The sequence below is a fragment of the Gadus chalcogrammus genome, chromosome 13, assembly GCF_026213295.1.
Source record: "Gadus chalcogrammus isolate NIFS_2021 chromosome 13, NIFS_Gcha_1.0, whole genome shotgun sequence".
NCBI lineage: Eukaryota > Metazoa > Chordata > Actinopteri > Gadiformes > Gadidae > Gadus > Gadus chalcogrammus.
Genome location: NC_079424.1, coordinates 22201866 through 22219829, shown reverse-complemented (window position 1 = coordinate 22219829; position 17964 = coordinate 22201866). Strand labels below are relative to the sequence as shown.

The following is a 17964-nucleotide window of genomic DNA, read 5'->3' as shown; positions in this document are numbered from 1 at the left end:
TGGATGTTTTCTCCTCTTTTAGACAGCTATTCTATGCTGTCCAATTTGTGTGTTACATTTAAGTAACAACAATGAGTGCTCTATAAAAGTATGCTCGAGGCTGGCACTTGTTAATTGCAATAAATGAGATCAATGCTTCAAATATGAAACTAAAACAAGGTTCTCCCCGTCTCGTGCTCGCTGCCCCAAGAGACGTCCACTCCCATTTGATGGCTTCATCCTCATGCCTCTTCAATGAGCTGCCTCCCTCAAACCTCTTTCTGTTCCTTTCTCTCTGCAGTGCGAAGGGGAAGTCCACCGGATCATGTTTACATCCTCCTCTCCAGACCTGCTGACTGTGAGGTGCAGATCAGGTTAAAGATCTAACCTCAGAGATCCCCTCAGGCCGCTCCGACCTACCTGGGAACCACCAGACTTGACAGAAGGGTTCCCCAGCTGCTGCTGCCTCTGGACCAGGTGTGAGACCACGTGCCGAGGGCCCACAGACGCTTGAAGGAGACGACAGAAGAGGGGAAGATGGCGAACAACGCTGCAGAGCACCCACCGGGGAACTCGGTGGCGGACCCCAGCCAGGAGGGGGACTTCGGCATCACCACCATGGACCTTAGGAACCTGATGGAGCTGCGCAGCGCCGAGGCGGTGGCCAGCATCAGGGACGGCTACGGAGACGTGCAGGGCATCTGCCGCCGGCTCAAAACCTCGCCCATAGAAGGTAAGGAGCACCACCCCCACATAAACACTTTTGTACACATGATTAGGTCAAATACTACATATTTAAGACCCCAGGTATAAACCTTCTCTTAAACAAATCCTTTGTCTGTCACAATTCTCTCTCGCTGACGCTATCGCTCTCTCTCCCCCCAATTACGCAAAGTGCATCTCACCAGAGATCCATTCAGGGTTCCTAAATGAGTTTCAGCGGGTCCCCTGATGATGCCATAGATCATTGCTCTGTTCCATTTAGTACTCAAAGGACGGCCGTAACATCCATCGTAGAAATTACGAAGGTTAATGAATAAAAACAAGGGTATTTTTCGGTTTGCCAGTAGGGGGATGGGGCTCCAGATGAAGACATGTACGGATGAAAACTTCTTTCATTTCTGGGATCACCTACCTACATAGATATCAGATATCAGGGATGGGTCTTGTGTTGGATTATTCGTTAGAGAAAATGAAAGTCTGTACAGTCCACCAGAACTCACTGAATGTTGGTCGTCCAATCACATCACACACAGCGCTGCAATATGCGCTAATTTGCATAAAGTTTACAGAAGTTAAACCTTTGCCCCACCCCTACAACACGATACCCCCCACCGGCAAACAAGCCTTCCCACAATCCCACAAAAGAAATGTGCTCTGCTTTTATACTAGATTGAGCACGAGTGATTGTTGGCACACAACGAATAATCTTTGGTCACCCCACCCACTGATTATTCCCCACTGACCATGAATAAAGGGAATATTCGCATCCCTAAATTTGTGTGTTTGGGAGATGGGATGGATGGATAGGTTTAAGAGGGAGAAATACATGTGAAAATATGACTCATTGTTAATTACTGAATAAGAATATAATACTTCCATTACTGCTGTTGAGGCTTGAACAATAAAGTATATTTTAAGACTGGGTCTCCACCCTCAATTACCGTAGACTAAAGTACACAGATATTGGCCTTAGCAATAAGCATCATAGCTTTTACAGCCTTTGAATTTAGTATAAAAGGCAACAAATTCCTCTAGGACAAAATACTATTTAGTCCTTTAGTGGATGATTTTATTCCAAAGCAACTCAACGACTAGATATCAGGGTTCGAACCAGGACCTGTTGGCTGGCAGACGGATATCCTAACCACTAGACCACTAATCTGTTGACCCTCAACACCACACCCTATTGTAAGGTTTTAAGACAAGGAAATGTAAGTTGCATCTACCAGCTATATGTAGCGAGGGGGAGAGAGTGTTGTCTACAGTGTGTGGACGGTGTGTTCACGCTAGTCTCTACCCTGGAGTCGGGCTGCTCTAAGCACTCTCTAATGGACTGTCCATCATCATGCTTAATGATGAACTTGACTCGCACGATGCAATTGGATAAAGTACTTGAGTTAATGGCCACTGCAGGCATATTCAGTAACTTCCTATTTCATCCGTACACGAGAGGTCAGCACAAATCCAGTTCTGGGAACAAACGTATGACGCCAACCTCACATGAATAATGGTAATATGGTATTGGTCCGCCATGGTTTTGAGGTTATTCAACCCAATATATTGGGGTTTGACCGTAGAACTGTACTGGAGTTGGACCATACTGAGAGGAAGTGGGATGGACCGTAGAACCGTACGGGGGGGGGGGGGGGCGTAGAACTGTACCGGGAGTGGACCATAGAACTGTGTGAGCGGCCTTCACACAGAGCCATGCCCTGGCTCAGCTGCAGATGACTTGCTGTATAGCTAGGAGCAAGATGGCATCTTGCCAGGTAACGCCCTGCCCCGTGTGACCGGGCTGCCGGGGACACCCAGTATCTGGTGCTATGGTTAGCTCTCTGTCTTAGTGGGGGAAATCCGTCCCTCTCTTGATGTAAGAAGGCTTACTCCATGCCCTTGCCCTTTGTTTGTGCTGACATGCGTATTTGATCTGCTCAACAGCTACTTTCATACGTGGGAATAACAAAAGGAAATGTTTTGGAGACATTGTAAAAAGATAAAATATTTATCTTTTTTATATTTTGAGCCTTGTGAGATATTCCTGATCAACTATTCGCAATACAATTTTCAGTATAGTTCAAATTATGGTTTCTGGTTAGAGAAAGAGACGGGAAGCCGCATTTAGAACAATGAAAATTCATCAAATGTGTTATGTTAAAGGTGCTATCTGTAACAAATGTGCTGTTCTAAATCATGCTGTTGCGGATGTGTCATCAGAGATTAAGGTAAATGCTAAATCAAAAATACTGGCTACTCCGACAGTAGAGCCCCAGCCAGGTGTTGGAGACCCTCTGTGGTGCGGTGACTGGTCGCTTTCACTTCTGAATCTCTATCAACACAAAGCACACGGAGCCGTTCGCCACAAACAACACAGAGAATCCTATTTTAAAACTGAACATCGCACAATGCTGTTTTATACTTTGAGAAGAGCAGTCTCGTCTCTGTTGAATATGCAGTCAGCCTGAAACCTGTTATTAATGTTTCATACCAAACCTGTGAGCACTAGCCGTTGAGGAAGGAAAGGTTCCAGAGACTTCTGAGATGAAGGGCAGCTTGGAAATGGGTCAGTAATTGGTACCAACATAAAGGGCCAGGTCTGATTCTTCAGCAGGTGCTGGCCGCTCGTTATTAATGCGAAGTAAAACTTGTTTGAGGAACTTGGATTGGATCCGTATTCATAGAATAATTTTAGTTTGAGATTCTATCGGGAATCAATAACCAGAAATCCAGGTCCCTAGCCCCTGATCAAACAATTTTGCCAATTGAATTACTTTGCACATCCATTAAAATCCCCTGTAGTTTCCTTTGTTTTGGTAGGACTGTCTAAATGAGATGGTGTCATATGATTGCAATGGAATAATGGGTTGCTCGGGTAATTCTGCGGGGCAATATTTTGTGCACAGTACCCAGTCGTCTTGATTTGTTGTAAATGAGTCATACACATGCTTCAATTCATAGGCCTTTCTTTTGTCTTGCGAGTTCAGAGGCAAAGAGACACAGTGGAACTCTTTTGTGAACCAGTGAAGTCACAGAGCATCAGAGCTGATGTTTGCGTGTCAGCATATTGAAGACAGCAGTGTTGTGAAGAGAAAGCATTGTGCTACGAACTACATGGGCTGACGTACACACAAGAGCATTCCTGCCTAAGCAGTCCTTCACACACACCATAAGCCATGGGGCCACAGCTGTCCCTGCTGAGTGGAAGACTGCTCTTTGAAGGGATCTAGGAAGAGGCAGGGGAAGACGTGTCACTGATCTTTACTGCCACCCTTACTCCCATGTCCTCTGCCTCCCATCACTCTCTGTGGCATTAGCCTGCGTAGCCTCTGTCATTCTCCTTGAGTTTAATCATGCATAAAGGGTTAGGCGATTGGCCTTTTGTATGGATTCAAAGTCACACCCTCGTCTCCTTCGTAGTGTAACAGTGTAATATATGGAAGCTGCCACTTATGGACTGACACAGTCTCTATTTTTAACAATTGATGAACAGCTGGTTTGACAGCGGCGTAAAATCCGTCATTGTACATTTACATGGGGGTAAATTAGGCTAAATATTAGTAGAATAAATTATGTAAGACTGGCCTGTTGCATTTCATGCATTAATTCACAAAACTCAAAAAGAATCGTGATAGCATGCTAGCCCCGGTAAGGAAATGGCTCATTTATCTTCGTTCTATCTGCTCTACAGATTAAATGCATTCACATATCTGAGCATTTTTGTGTTGTTTTTACTTCCTAAAAGATGAAAAATATGAATGCATTTAATCTGTAATGTCGATGATATTGTACATATATGGAAGGTGTGTTGCAGCATCACAAAGCATAGGGATGTCAAGTAAGTAGTGGATAAGGTGACGCATGGACCTACGCACTCATGCACGCACACTGCACTTAATTATTATTAATAGAGGATCATAATTGTGTCTCCTCCCTCTTTCAGGTCTTTCTGGCAACCCTGTTGATCTAGAAAAACGGCACGCTTCATTTGGGAAGAATTTCATCCCACCCAAAAAGGCCAAGAGTTTCCTGGCACTGGTGTGGGAAGCTCTGCAAGACGTCACCCTCATCATCCTGGAGATCGCTGCCATCATATCCCTGGGCTTATCCTTCTACCATCCACCAGGGGGGGACAGTGAAAGTAAGCACAAAGAAACGCATTCATCAGGAAGGCATTATCTTCTATTGTTTATGACCTAAATAACACTCCTTGTGATTGACTATCGTTATTGTGTGCAAAAGAGGCATGCACATAGAAATGCAATTGAAATCAAACAAAAAAGGACAACAGGCTGATGTCTTTCGTGTGTCGCTGTGTTCACTTCTTATCCACACATCTCCAATGGTGAGCGTGTGACTCGGTGGAGGACAGCAGTCTTGACTCTGCCCCCCCATCCCCCCCCACTGTGCCCCTCAGGTTGTGGTCAGGCAGCGTCCGGTGTGGAGGACGAAGGCGAAGCCCAGGCGGGCTGGATCGAGGGCGCCGCCATCCTCTTCTCGGTGGCCATCGTGGTGCTGGTCACAGCCTTCAACGACTGGTCCAAGGAGAAGCAGTTCCGCGGGCTGCAGAGCCGCATCGAGCAGGAGCAGAAGTTCACGGTCATCCGCAAGGGCCAGGTCATCCAGATCCCTGTGTCGGAGATCGTGACAGGCGACATCGCGCAGATCAAATACGGTGAGACCTCCCAGAACATCCACCCAGCCGGGACTCATTTGAAACAACAGGACCATGTTCAGTGAGCTGTTCCTTTATTCCTATGGTACATTTAGATGGAGTTCCCTGCGCTCCTGAAACAGACCCCTGTGCGGCAGGTTAGGTTCAGATCACTACTGAGGGGCTAGGGCATCTGAGATGGGATGTGGATGTTACAGCGGGAAGTACAGGGCAGCAGTGGAATAAAACAGATACAGATTCTAGAACAGTATCAACCCAAGGTGGATTAAAGTAGGGTTTGTGCTTCACAACTTTTATTTACAAATTAATCCACTTCACTTTATCCCATAGAGAACCCAATGACTAGTGCCGCCATTTCACCGACAGTCTCAGCTCAACTTGCCACGACTTGGCGCGGCACAGCTTTCTTGCGTTATTTCTCGGAGGCGCGCCCACTTTTGGTCGGGCCCCCTCGGAATTCTAAGAGTATACCGAGTTCAGTGATGACGCTCTCAACAAAAATGGCTCCGCCCGTAACGAGATTTATTTTCTTTGTATTTGTATCACGTTGGTCATTTAATGTTGATTTTAAATTTTCTTACACAATCTTTTTTAACATTGCTACTTTATTCCGGTCACCAATTAATGCATTGCACGGTCTTGCTGTGTGAATGCGCTTTCATTTATTTCGTCTGTGCTTTCTAGGGTCACATCATGAATACATGTAAGACGTGTAAACTATTACGTATTTTAGTGCCCTCGTAGTTCATTATTGTGAATGGGATATCTCACGTTTTGGGTTGCCTATAAAATGCAACATCTCTTTCTGTGACAAGTTGCTCATCTTGTGATGATATAAACACTACTATAACGCGGAGAGGGGCTGCGATTTCCGACGGGGAATTCATTTTCGGCACAACACCTGGTGTCGGGGGTCGGGCTCAGACGTCACACTCGTCCGTTGTCGTCACTCTCTGACCAATCAGTGGCCAGCAGCCTGTTTACGATACACCAAAGTACAGCATCAGCTCTCCTGGAACCTCAACGGAGGTGAGACTAAAAAAGTACCAGGTACCACATTTTGGCGATGGAAACGCAAAAAAAGGTGGGTGGGTCGGGTGAGTTGAGCTGGTACTGTCGGTGGAAAAGGAGCATAAGTGGCATCAGCGCGGTGGCAAGGCGATCTCCTCCTTCTCAGCTCAGTAGGGGCCAGACGGGCTGACATTAGGATCAGAATAGCAGCTACTGGTATATAATTAAAGTAATAACACAAGTCACGAAGCCAATCAAAATCAGATGTTGTAGTCTGGTGCTGAGCGGGTCTCTGGAACCTGGTCATTATAAATAATAATAAACCATGTAGGGGTAGTGAGTCAGAAAGCAATGCAGATAGGTGTACATATGCATTTATACTAGCTGTTCTACTTCAAAGCGCACAGATTGGGAGCACATTTAGTTATTGTATCTAGTGAAAAATAAATCAATTCATCATTCTTTCTAGAAAATGACGTTTTGACCCAAACAAATGGCACATATAAATACATAAATACAAAACGTAGGGAAATGGCCAGGTGAGTTGGTGACGCTGGTGAAGTGAGGTGCAGTCCCTGAGATGAGCAGGCAGCGCTCCAGGGCGAGGTCAGGAACTGGACCGCAGACCAGATTTAAACGGGCTGGTTTCTGGATCTCTGAAGATCGAGAGCCACCTCCCTGTCACGCTCATCAGGACAGGGATGCACTGATCTCTTGTTAATGAAGAAGTGGTCCAATCTGGATTAAGGCGACTGTGAGTGGATTCAGCCAGATGTGATGAGCCATGTGTGAATGACATGATATATTCGAGGTTATATGGCCGGCACTAGTGATGGGTTTGTGTATCCAAGAGCTGCTGGAAACCAAGCGATCATGATGCTACAGTTATAATTTACAAAACATCTAAATCCAAATGAACCACCAACGCCATACGGTGTAGAACTGAACCGTGAGTGTTGCTCATGCATCCTCTGAGTAGTGCAGAAGAGGACTTCTGAAACCACATGTAGAAGCATGAAGAGCTTTGAAGGACGTGTTGTAGTACAGTAGGAGAACTCACCCATCTTAAGGGTGATCCTAATAATAATGGATGAGGAAGCTTTGAAGGATGGGTTGTAGAACAGTAGGAGAATCACCCAGCTTAAGGGTGATCCTAATAATAATGGATGAGGAAGCTTTGAAGGATGGGTTGTAGAACAGTAGGATAATAATAATGGATGAAGCAGCATGAACCACTGGTGTCTGACTCCTCGCTGCCTTGGTGATTCAGGGGACCTTCTGCCAGCCGACGGCATCCTGATCCAAGGCAATGACCTGAAGATCGACGAGAGCTCTCTGACGGGCGAGTCCGACCACGTCCGCAAGTCCCTGGACAAGGACCCCATGCTGCTGTCTGGTGAGACCCCCTGCACTCGCTTCACATGGAATCAGATAGAAAGGGAAAAAAGTGACTATGAATAATTTCAACAATAATACTATCTTGGATTATGCACTACTTCTTTATCCATTTAATTGTATGCGTATTTCTGTTGTGCAGCATTAACGTGTGGTGAGATTAGTTAGTGAATGAAAGGATGCAGAAGTCATTAAGATAAGCCCTTCCCTCTCCAGGCACCCATGTGATGGAGGGCTCTGGGCGCATGGTTGTGTCGGCTGTGGGCCTCAACTCCCAGACCGGCATCATCTTCACCCTCCTGGGGGCGGGCGACAGCGACGAGGAAAAGAAAGTCAAGAAAAGTAAGAGGCAGACCAAACACAACCCCTTTAATCTCCTACCGTAAGAGCTGCTGCTTTTGGTTTGGGGTTGTGGGAAAGGGTTTCCAGGTAAATACTGATTGTGTAACGCATGTGACCATGAAAGTAAACGCAAAACGGGATATAAGTGGGTTAGAATGCCTCAAAGAGCAGCGTATTCGGAAGACAGCATTGACACGCTCTCTTTCATTGTGTTCTAATTGCGGTTTCACATCTCAGAATAATCTTCAAATGTAGTGCATGATCCCTTCTGTGAGTCATCACACGGCAGCAGCAGCAGCACAATGGACTACAGAAGAGTCGTACAAACATACACACTTGTCTCCCTTCTACCTCCCCAAATGGAGTATTTCCGGAGAAATGCACTGAACTCTCTGTGCCCCTCTTGAGATGAGACTTCAAACAGCCATTGGTAGACAGGATGCTGCTGAGCCTCATGTGGACGTGTGATCAGGAGTGATCTGATGGAACATGGAGGGCTGGCCCAAGACAAAGGATTCTACCCTGTCCACCTCCTTATGCTTTTCGTGCTGGAATCATCGTTAATTGGCCGTCTAAGGTGGCTAATTTGAAGCTTTTCACAAAACTGATGTCAATTATTTCAAGCTGAAAGCACGTCTGGCGCATGTATTCAGGTCTTAGAGCGGTCAGTGGATAGTTTAAATGTTTGGTGAAAAATATCAGGTTTATCCAGCAAACTGCCTTTTACGATAAAGTATCTGTATACAAGAAAACATTTTCTCAACATGTTGAGGTATGTTATAGCTAGTTTAAATTTTAGGCTAAATGGATATGCACGTCCTCATTTGTGAACGCTATCTGTATGTCTTATTTATGCAAACATGAAGTGTAAGGTGTACATGTATTCATCCATTCACCAGTGGATTAAGATGTTCACATGCTGGGATGTACTTGATAAACAGTACGACTGTGTTGAAAAAGAGGGAGGAACCAGGCCATGCGGTTTGTATCATTCACTTGAACAGATACCGCTCTTTATCAATATTTAATGTTTTCCAATTGCATCAGATTTGGTAGAATTAAGTGTCTGGCTGATTATTATTTTTTTCTTCAGTGCCTCTGACCAGCACTGAACACTGTTTTTTGCACTTGTTTTTTTTCTTGTATAACCAGGCCTTTATGAAATGTATTTTTAAAAAACACTTTGATCATTCTGGGTACCTTGCGTAGTATGGAAACAGCGAGGCCATTAGCTGGGGATGGTAACATGTTTTCTATTGAGGTACATCTTATAGCCCTTTGGGGCTGTTTCTTTCCGAGATACTGTTAAGCATTGTTCTTTAAATTCCATGTTAATCACTCACTATTATGTTTATGTTGAACTTTCAGAGGAATTGAAAAAAGGATGAAAAATTTGCCAGCAGGGATGAGCCCTGAGATCACCTAGTCAGTCACATCCGCACTCTGAGAATCTCTTCTCAAACAGCTTGGTTTGTCTGCGTAAGGCAAGAGGATTGGGCTCGGATTTATATTTGGTCACAAATGAGACAAAGAAAAGGTTGAATCAAACCAGACCAACTTGTCACCATTATCCTCTTACTCTAAAATGATCAAATCTAGCAATTTAACTCTAATCACATGAACAATTATTTAATGACATGTATTTGTGCCGCACACGTTGACAACATAAGCAGATGTCACTAGACCGTTCTGCCTTGGGACTTGTGTTCAAGCTGTCTAAGGCTTTAGGTGGATTCAATCGTTCTTAGGCATCTGTTCTATACACACTCACACGTGTGTGTGTGTGTGTGTGTGTGTGTGTGTGTGTGTGTGTGTGTGTGTGTGTGTGTGTGTGTGTGTGTGTGTGTGTGTGTGTGTGTGTGTGTGTGTGTGTGTGTGTGTGTGCGCGCGCCAGGGAATGACAAAGTGTGTGTATTGGGTTTATTAAGTAGCTCTTTTATTCAGGGCCTGTTGCATATGTTTTTTGTCAGTTAATGGGAATCCTTGAAATAACTTGTTAAATATTCAACCACAATTGGTTGTTTTACATTCACAATTACTTACTGCCTAGATCTCTCTCCTCTCTCTCTCGCTCCCCCCCCCCCCCCCCCCCCCCCCACACACACACAAAACGAACACTGAGAGAGAGAGACATACAGATGGTTATATCAGTTTGTGACCTCTGCATTTTTCCTCAGTTCTATGATTTGTTTTTCCTCTTTCCTTTGAGTCATGTTATCAGCATTCCGCCCTCTCTCCTTTGTCCGAACAGGTAAAAAACAAGGACCCCCTGAGAATCGCAACAAAGGTAACCCCATCCTCCCTCCATGACCTCATCCTTTCTCCTCTTTCCTCCTTTTTGCCTACTTTGACTTCGACTCCTTCCATTCAGTGGGTTGCTGGGAATCTAATGTCGGCCTCCCGTCCGCCTGTCTGTCTGTAGCTCTCTCTCTCTCTGTCATCTCTCTCCCCTCGCTCCATTCCCCACAGCCATTCTTTGACCTCTACCTGCTGCTGCATCAGGGCCTCACCGTGACATGACCTATAAACAAAGGTGCAACTCTCACAGCAGGTCTTACACAAAGGAAGGCGCAGGCGTCTCAAAAGACATATTTTCACCGCACATTTCAATCACTGTAGCTGATCGATGGCTATGCCATTTCAGAGATTGGCTCTTAAACGTACCTCCAGCAGCTGCAGTCAATAGTTCTGTTTTATTACACAGTATAGATGAAGACTGGGCATCCAACGTGGGCTGTTGTGTGGACTACATGCATCCAGGAGAAGATGGTTTGCACTCCTTTTTAGAAGAGGCCTATCAGGATTCTAGTTATCCTTTCTAATGAGACCTAGAAGGTATCTAGTTAACCTTTCTAATGAGACAAAGCAGGTTGCTAGTTAACCTTTCTAATGAGACCTAGTAGTTGGTAGTCAACCTTCCAATGAGACCTAGCAGGTTGCTAGTTAACCTTTCTAATGAGACCTAGTAGTTGATAGTTAACCTTCTAATGAGACCTAGCAGGTTGCTAGTTAACCTTTCTAATGAGACCTAGTAGTTTGCTAGTTAACCTTTCTGATGAGTCCTAGTAGGTTGCTAGTTAACCTTTCTAATGAGTCCTTATTTATCTCTAGTTAACCTTTCTAATGAGTCCTTCTATATTTCGAGTAAACCTTTTCTAATGAGACCTAATATTGAACCTTACTAATGAGTCATACTATGTTGCTTGTAATTACTGCTCCCATGGGCTTTCTCATGTTATTCAGAATCCATGTATTCTTTCTATATTTTCTGCCCAAGCCTTTTCTTGGCTGCGTCTGCCTGGTAACTGAAGCGTGTTTGTGTGTCTTCACCACAACCCCACCGTCAGGGGAGAGGTTGCAAAGTCCCTGCAGCGAAAAGCATCCTCCGCCACGCCCCGACTCCCTCCCTCTGACTCCTGGGCTCGGTGCGCATCGCACGGTCCTGTCTCACACACATACACTTGCGCACACGTACGCACTAACACACACACACACACACACATGCAGACCCACACATGCACATACAACACACACACACACACACATACACACACACACACACACACACACACACACACACACACACACACACACACACACACACACACACACACACACACACACACACACACACACACACATACAACACACACACACACACACACACACAAATAAACACACACACACACATTATCTAACCCTGTACCTCCCACGGGTTTGGCATCTGCTGCAAACAGACGGTGTGTGTGTGTGTGTGTGCGTCTGTTTGTGTGTGTTAAAATGAGTAAGTAAAAAAAGTTATTCATTTCCTCTAAGCTTTCAATTCAATACATTTTATCAAAATATTAAGAGAATATTGGCTGCATATTTTTGGAGTATTATATTGGTCATTATTTAGACAGCTCCATCCTTCCACATGGTCTCGCCCTCCTTAGTGGCCATTCAGACCTGCCTACACCACCAACAAGCTCATCTCCTCCACACTCTGAGCTCTAGCTGAACTAGATCTCTATCACCATACCGGGCTCAGTAAGCAAACGAGCAGAGCCCATGAACCCAGAAGGTGTGTGAGTCAGTGTTGAGACTGTGACTCTGTGACTCTGCTGTGTGGGAGTTGCACCTTTCAGAATATACCAGTGGGCAGTCATGTTTTCTCTGTGTGTTTTCCATTTTCAGTTTTTCCTTTGAATTATCTTGTTTATGTCACTGTTGCCTTCTTCCGGGCTGTTGCCCGGGGCTCATGCTGTCTTGTAACCGGTGTTTGACTCTCTTTGTAGCAAGTGTCACAAGCTCACTGTTTCTCTGTTCCCGGTTCTTCTCCTGCTCTCTGCCTCTGTCTCCATGGGATGTTGCTTACAGGATTTCTTACTTTACCATCAACGCTCACTCTTTGATTATCGTTGGAGTTTGGTATTGTTGTTTTATTTTGAGGGTATCTCCTTTATAACTGTGTTGTTGTAATCTAGTGTTATTTGGTTATTTATTCATCCATTTACTTTAAGACCTCACTGTTAAACGTGTTGTAAAGTGTATTTTATGTTGTGACCCACACTTGCTCCATTACCCCTCCTCTCTCTGTTGTGTGTGTGTGTGTGTGTGTGTGTGTGTGTGTGTGTGTGTGTGTGTGTGTGTGTGTGTGTGTGTGTGTGTGTGTGTGTGTGTGTGTGTGTGTGTGTGTGTGTGTGTGGTCCAGTGGTTGAGTATTGCATCTGTCCAAAGGACACTCTGAGACTGTGTCTGAGTTTGCTGCCATCTCAAGGTTGAGCACATGTTGGCCCTTTTTAATTGAGTTTCGTAATCAAACCAAAGGTCTAGCTCGGGGGGTCTTTAGGATGGTGTTGCCATGACTTCTCTTAGTGAGGGAGTGAAACGGTTTCTGTGAGCGTCACAAGGTCTTCACAGTGACCCTGCCGGGGGTGTTGGCCTTGAGATGGCAGCTTGAACCTGGTCCCCTACCGGCGTCAGTCTGCCAGTGAGGCCCAGTGAGGCCCATTCTGTGGCTGTGTGAGTGAAGGGCGATCTTCTCCTACTTTGTTACTCCAATCTGTCATGGGGCATTTGTATATCAGTCTCACTTGGTTTGACTGGCTGTATTTTTCAACAAAAAGCATTATGATTCCTTTGACTGGATTTTTTTTAAGTGTCTTAATGAGATGGTAAACGGAGATATAAGCATGATGTGTTTCATGATCAAATAGCTTTAAACACACTCACGGCACACTGAAAGACACTAAATGAAGTCCGTTAGAGATGGAGCACAGAGCACTGTAGATGGATAGCCGATGATTGAGCACATAGTCATGTGGTCTCCACGTCTGCCTGCTTCACTGTATCTTAGCTCTGATATTTCCACTGGTTTCCAGACATAGTTGTGTGATCGCTGTTTCGTGTCTTTTCTTTTTCCTACCGCTATCTTTCTTAGGGCACATGCTAATCTCCCATAACCGGTTTGCAAGTGTTCAAGATTACATTTAGCCGATTCAATTGTTAATTTATTCATGGTGGAGGATTTATTCAGTCCTCCACCATGATTGGATGGCTCCCTTTCTTAAATCTGTGACTTCTTCCAATAACGACTATATGTATAATTAATGTTTTGGTAAGTTGATCTTGTTAATGGTAGATCTTTAATATATTTTATTACCAATGTGCACCTTTGTGTGGGTCAGGAGAGCTGGCCCAGCCACCAATAGTAGCAATGTGATGAAGAACACACTTAATGTATTATATTTACTGCAGTAAAAAAAACAATTGTATTTTTAGGAGTAACACTTCAGGAATGCATAGCAATGAATAAAATCAATCTCACTAGTTTGACCTCCAAGAATATATCTTTATCAATATTCTTATTATTTATGAATCCTAATGGCCAGGGTGTTCTAGTCTGCCATTTTTTCTCTTCTTCAAGCTTCAATGTTGACACATTATCTGCCTCTACCCTGTATCCCCTTTATCCCAAACCTGTCCTCAATCCTCCTCGTCTTTTCATTTATTTTTGTACTTATTTTGCAAATGCCCAATTCCACTTCCACTCCATCACTTATGTTTGCCCGCCGAAACCTTTACCCCGGCCTTTACTCTTTCTTGATGTCAACCAAACTCCTCCTACTTTCTCCTATTGAATTCCTTTTGAATCCCTACATTGACCTTTCCAAACGTTCGGTCTACCCTGTCTTTTCCATCTCTGTACCTTTTACCCTCTCTCCTCTCTTCTCATCACATCTTTGTTTTGTTCTGCTGCCTCTTCCCTCTACCCGTGCCCTCTCCCCTCATCACTGCTGCCTCTACCCTCTACCCGTGCCCTCTCCCCTCATCACACCCCCCCTGCTTGTTCACCCGCCTCCCTCCAGCCAAGACCCAGGATGGCATTGCTCTGGAGATCCAGCCCCTGAAGAGCGAGGAGGCGGCCGAGTCGGAGGAGAAGGAGGAGCTGAAGCCAGTGAAGAAGGTCAACGTCACTAAGAAGGAGAAGTCTGTGCTCCAGGGAAAGCTCACCAGACTGGCCGTGCAGATCGGGAAGGCCGGTAAGAGACAGGCACACAAAGCGAGGCTTTTGAATCCATGCTTGGTTCTGCTACTGCGTCAGCCCAGTGCTGATATCCGTGGTCAAAAAAATCCTACTCTACATGACTTTCTGAGCGTTGCGGTAACATTAGAACGTTAGCCTACGCATTATCTGGTGGCTGGTTAGGAGCCATCTGTCATAGCAGCACAACACAGTAAGCTGGACGGATACTGAAATAAAATTTCAGCAGAGCAGGTCTCTGCTAGATACCGTTTCCCTGGAAGTTAGGGGGTGGGGGGAGGGGTGAGACGACCTTAACGGGCAATTTTACCAAATCCACCGCAGTGTTTCTTTGGGTTTGGTTATGGTTGAAACAATTGATAAAATGAAAGTACACAACTCAACAAAAAAGGTAGAGCAATTTATTTTTATGTGGCAAATGATATGTGTATTTTGAATCATTCAAATAAGTTCAAACAAAATAATTTGATGCAGTAGGTAAAGTCGAATTATCCTGGCATTGTCTCAATCTTTTTTTATATCTGGAATATAAGCAAGAGTTTATGAATAACGATGCCGAACCCAAATAATGACTTCATTATCCTGCTTCTTCTCCCAGGCCTCATTATGTCCGCCGTCACCGTCATCATCCTCATACTGTACTTCGTCATCGACACCTTCGGGGTTCAGGGCCGCACCTGGGAGTCGGAGTGCACCCCCATCTACATCCAGTACTTTGTCAAGTTCTTCATCATCGGGGTGACGGTTCTGGTGGTGGCGGTGCCCGAGGGGCTCCCCCTGGCCGTCACCATCTCCCTGGCCTACTCCGTCAAGGTGAGGGACCCCTTCACACACTGACGGCTAACCTCAGGGCATTCCCCACACTAGACTTGACATTTAAATTGGAGAAACACTTGAGTTACATGTTATGGTCAATACTGTATCAGTAATGTAGCATATCCTGTCATAATGTCTCTTTCAAGCGCCTAACAATTACGTACATTATTTGGCTTTACGTGGCTACTACTTGTATGATGTAGGTGCATACCGTTTGAGGTGGTTCACTTTCCTGTCCTTTTATCTCCCGGTAGAAAATGATGAAGGACAACAACCTGGTGCGCCACCTGGACGCCTGCGAAACCATGGGCAACGCCACGGCCATCTGCTCGGACAAGACGGGAACGCTGACCATGAACCGCATGACGGTGGTGCAGGCCTACGTGGGGGACACCCACTACAAGGCCGTCCCTGAGCCCGACGCCATCATGCCTGACACGCTGGAGGTCCTGGTCAACAGCATCTCCATCAACTCTGCCTACACCACCAAGATCCTGGTGAGGCTCCTCATGTGCAGACAGGAGGTCTGGTTACTGCATGGACCAGGGCCACTAGACAGGAGGTCTGGTTACTGCATGTACCAGGGCAACTAGACAGTAGGTCAGGTTACTGCATGGACCAGGGCCACTAGACAAGAGGTCTGGTTCCTGCATGGACCAGGGCCACTAGACAGGAGGTCAGGTTACTGCATGGACCAGGGCCACTAGACAGGAGGTCCGGTTACTGCATGGACCAGGGCCACTAGACAGGAGGTCAGGTTACTGCAAGGACCAGGGCCACTAGACAGGAGGTCTGGTTATTGCATGGACCAGGGCCACTAGACAGGAGGTCCGGTTACTGCATGGACCAGGGCCACTAGACAGGAGGTCAGGTTACTGCATGGACCAGGGCAACTAGACAGGAGATCAGGTTACTGCATGGACCAGGGCAACTAGACAGGAGGTCAGGTTACTGCAAGGACCAGGGCCACTAGACAGGAGGTCTGGTTATTGCATGGACCAGGGCCACTAGACAGGAGGTCCGGTTACTGCATGGACCAGGGCCACTAGACAGGAGGTCAGGTTACTGCATGGACCAGGACCACTAGTCAGGAGGTCAGGTTACTGCAAGGACCAGGGCCACTAGACAGGAGGTCAGGTTACTGCAAGGACCAGGGCCACTAGACAGGAGGTCCGGTTACTGCATGGACCAGGGCCACTAGACAGGAGGTCCGGTTACTGCATGGACCAGGGCCACTAGACAGGAGGTCAGGTTACTGCATGGACCAGGGCCACTAGACAGGAGGTCTGGTTACTGCATGTAGCAGAACCACCTCATGTGGTGATTGGTCCATATGACCAGTGAATGCAGCACATGAATATTCTGCCCATTTTGAAAGACGATTTCCAATGTTTTTTGTGTTAAAACATTACAAGAATTCTAGTAGTTTGTACAATTGATTGATGAGAAAATGATTACAGCGGTGCAGCTGGGTTTCCATCTTTGTGTGGATCTAAATGCTGGCTGAATGCAGGCTGAATGCTGGCTGAATGCTGGCCCGTGTTCATCCTACCATGGGGGGGAGGGTCTCCAATACCGAGTGTGTGTCGGGAGGAAAACTGAATTCACTTCAGCTCTAAATCCTATAACACAGCCTACAATGCCTTATGCCACCAAATGAATCAGATCACATTTACGACTAGAGTTTCACTTACCTGTAGACTGTCACACCAACTTTGTGATGCAACATCCTATTATTATATTAGAGTGGTTCAATTATACCAAATATAATGTCTGCTTAGGCTGAGGGAGGCCTTTACAAGTAGAAAAAAGTCCAATGCATGCGCTACTTTAAAAGCAACACACACTGACATTGCATAAACTAGAGTCTGTTACTAGGAATGTCCTTTTAAAAGAGGGCTGGTGTTGCTGGATGGGTCAGTGTGGGGCAGAATTAATTATGAATTATTAATTTGGCCCTGGGCATTCAAAGCTAGGGCTCATCAGCAGGACTTAAATCAAAAGTCACTGCCACTAGTAATATGGTGGATATCCAAACCTTGTAACCATTATATCATGTCCCGGTTCTCCCCAGCCCCCAGAGAGAGAGGGAGGCCTCCCGCGTCACGTGGGCAACAAGACGGAGTGCTCCCTGTTGGGTCTTGTGCTGGAGCTCAAGAGGGACTACCAGCCAATCAGGGACGAGATCCCAGAGGAGAAGCTGTACAAGGTGTACACCTTCAACTCCTCCCGCAAGTCCATGAGCACGGTGCTGAAGAACGCAGATGGAAGCTTCCGCATGTACAGCAAAGGGGCTTCCGAGATCGTCCTGCGCAAGTAAGAGAGGCCACTCCCGACCGGGCCCTGTGGCTCCATCCAGATCCATTTACATTAAGAGCCTTTTGCAGACGCTGTTATCTAAAGCGACTTACAATAACTACATTTGTCAGAAGAAGGTGGAACAATATATCGCTGTTGGTACAGTAAGGATGTTCATAGAACCAATGGCAAAGCACTAACAATC

At 45.8% G+C, this 17964-nt stretch overlaps 1 protein-coding gene across 1 annotated transcript in view; it reads left to right on the top strand.

Moving 5' to 3' along the window:
* The window catches only part of atp2b4 (ATPase plasma membrane Ca2+ transporting 4), a 52219-nt gene that overhangs the window by 14301 nt on the left and 19954 nt on the right, over window positions 1-17964 (top strand). Inside the window, exons 2-11 of the mRNA XM_056606831.1 lie at window positions 281-712; window positions 4640-4837; window positions 5114-5371; window positions 7653-7778; window positions 7994-8119; window positions 10371-10406; window positions 14470-14643; window positions 15244-15458; window positions 15716-15958; window positions 17536-17777. Coding sequence (XP_056462806.1) covers window positions 517-712; window positions 4640-4837; window positions 5114-5371; window positions 7653-7778; window positions 7994-8119; window positions 10371-10406; window positions 14470-14643; window positions 15244-15458; window positions 15716-15958; window positions 17536-17777 — 1814 coding nt within the window. The 5' untranslated portion in view covers window positions 281-516. The remainder of the gene's footprint in view (window positions 1-280; window positions 713-4639; window positions 4838-5113; window positions 5372-7652; window positions 7779-7993; window positions 8120-10370; window positions 10407-14469; window positions 14644-15243; window positions 15459-15715; window positions 15959-17535; window positions 17778-17964) is intronic.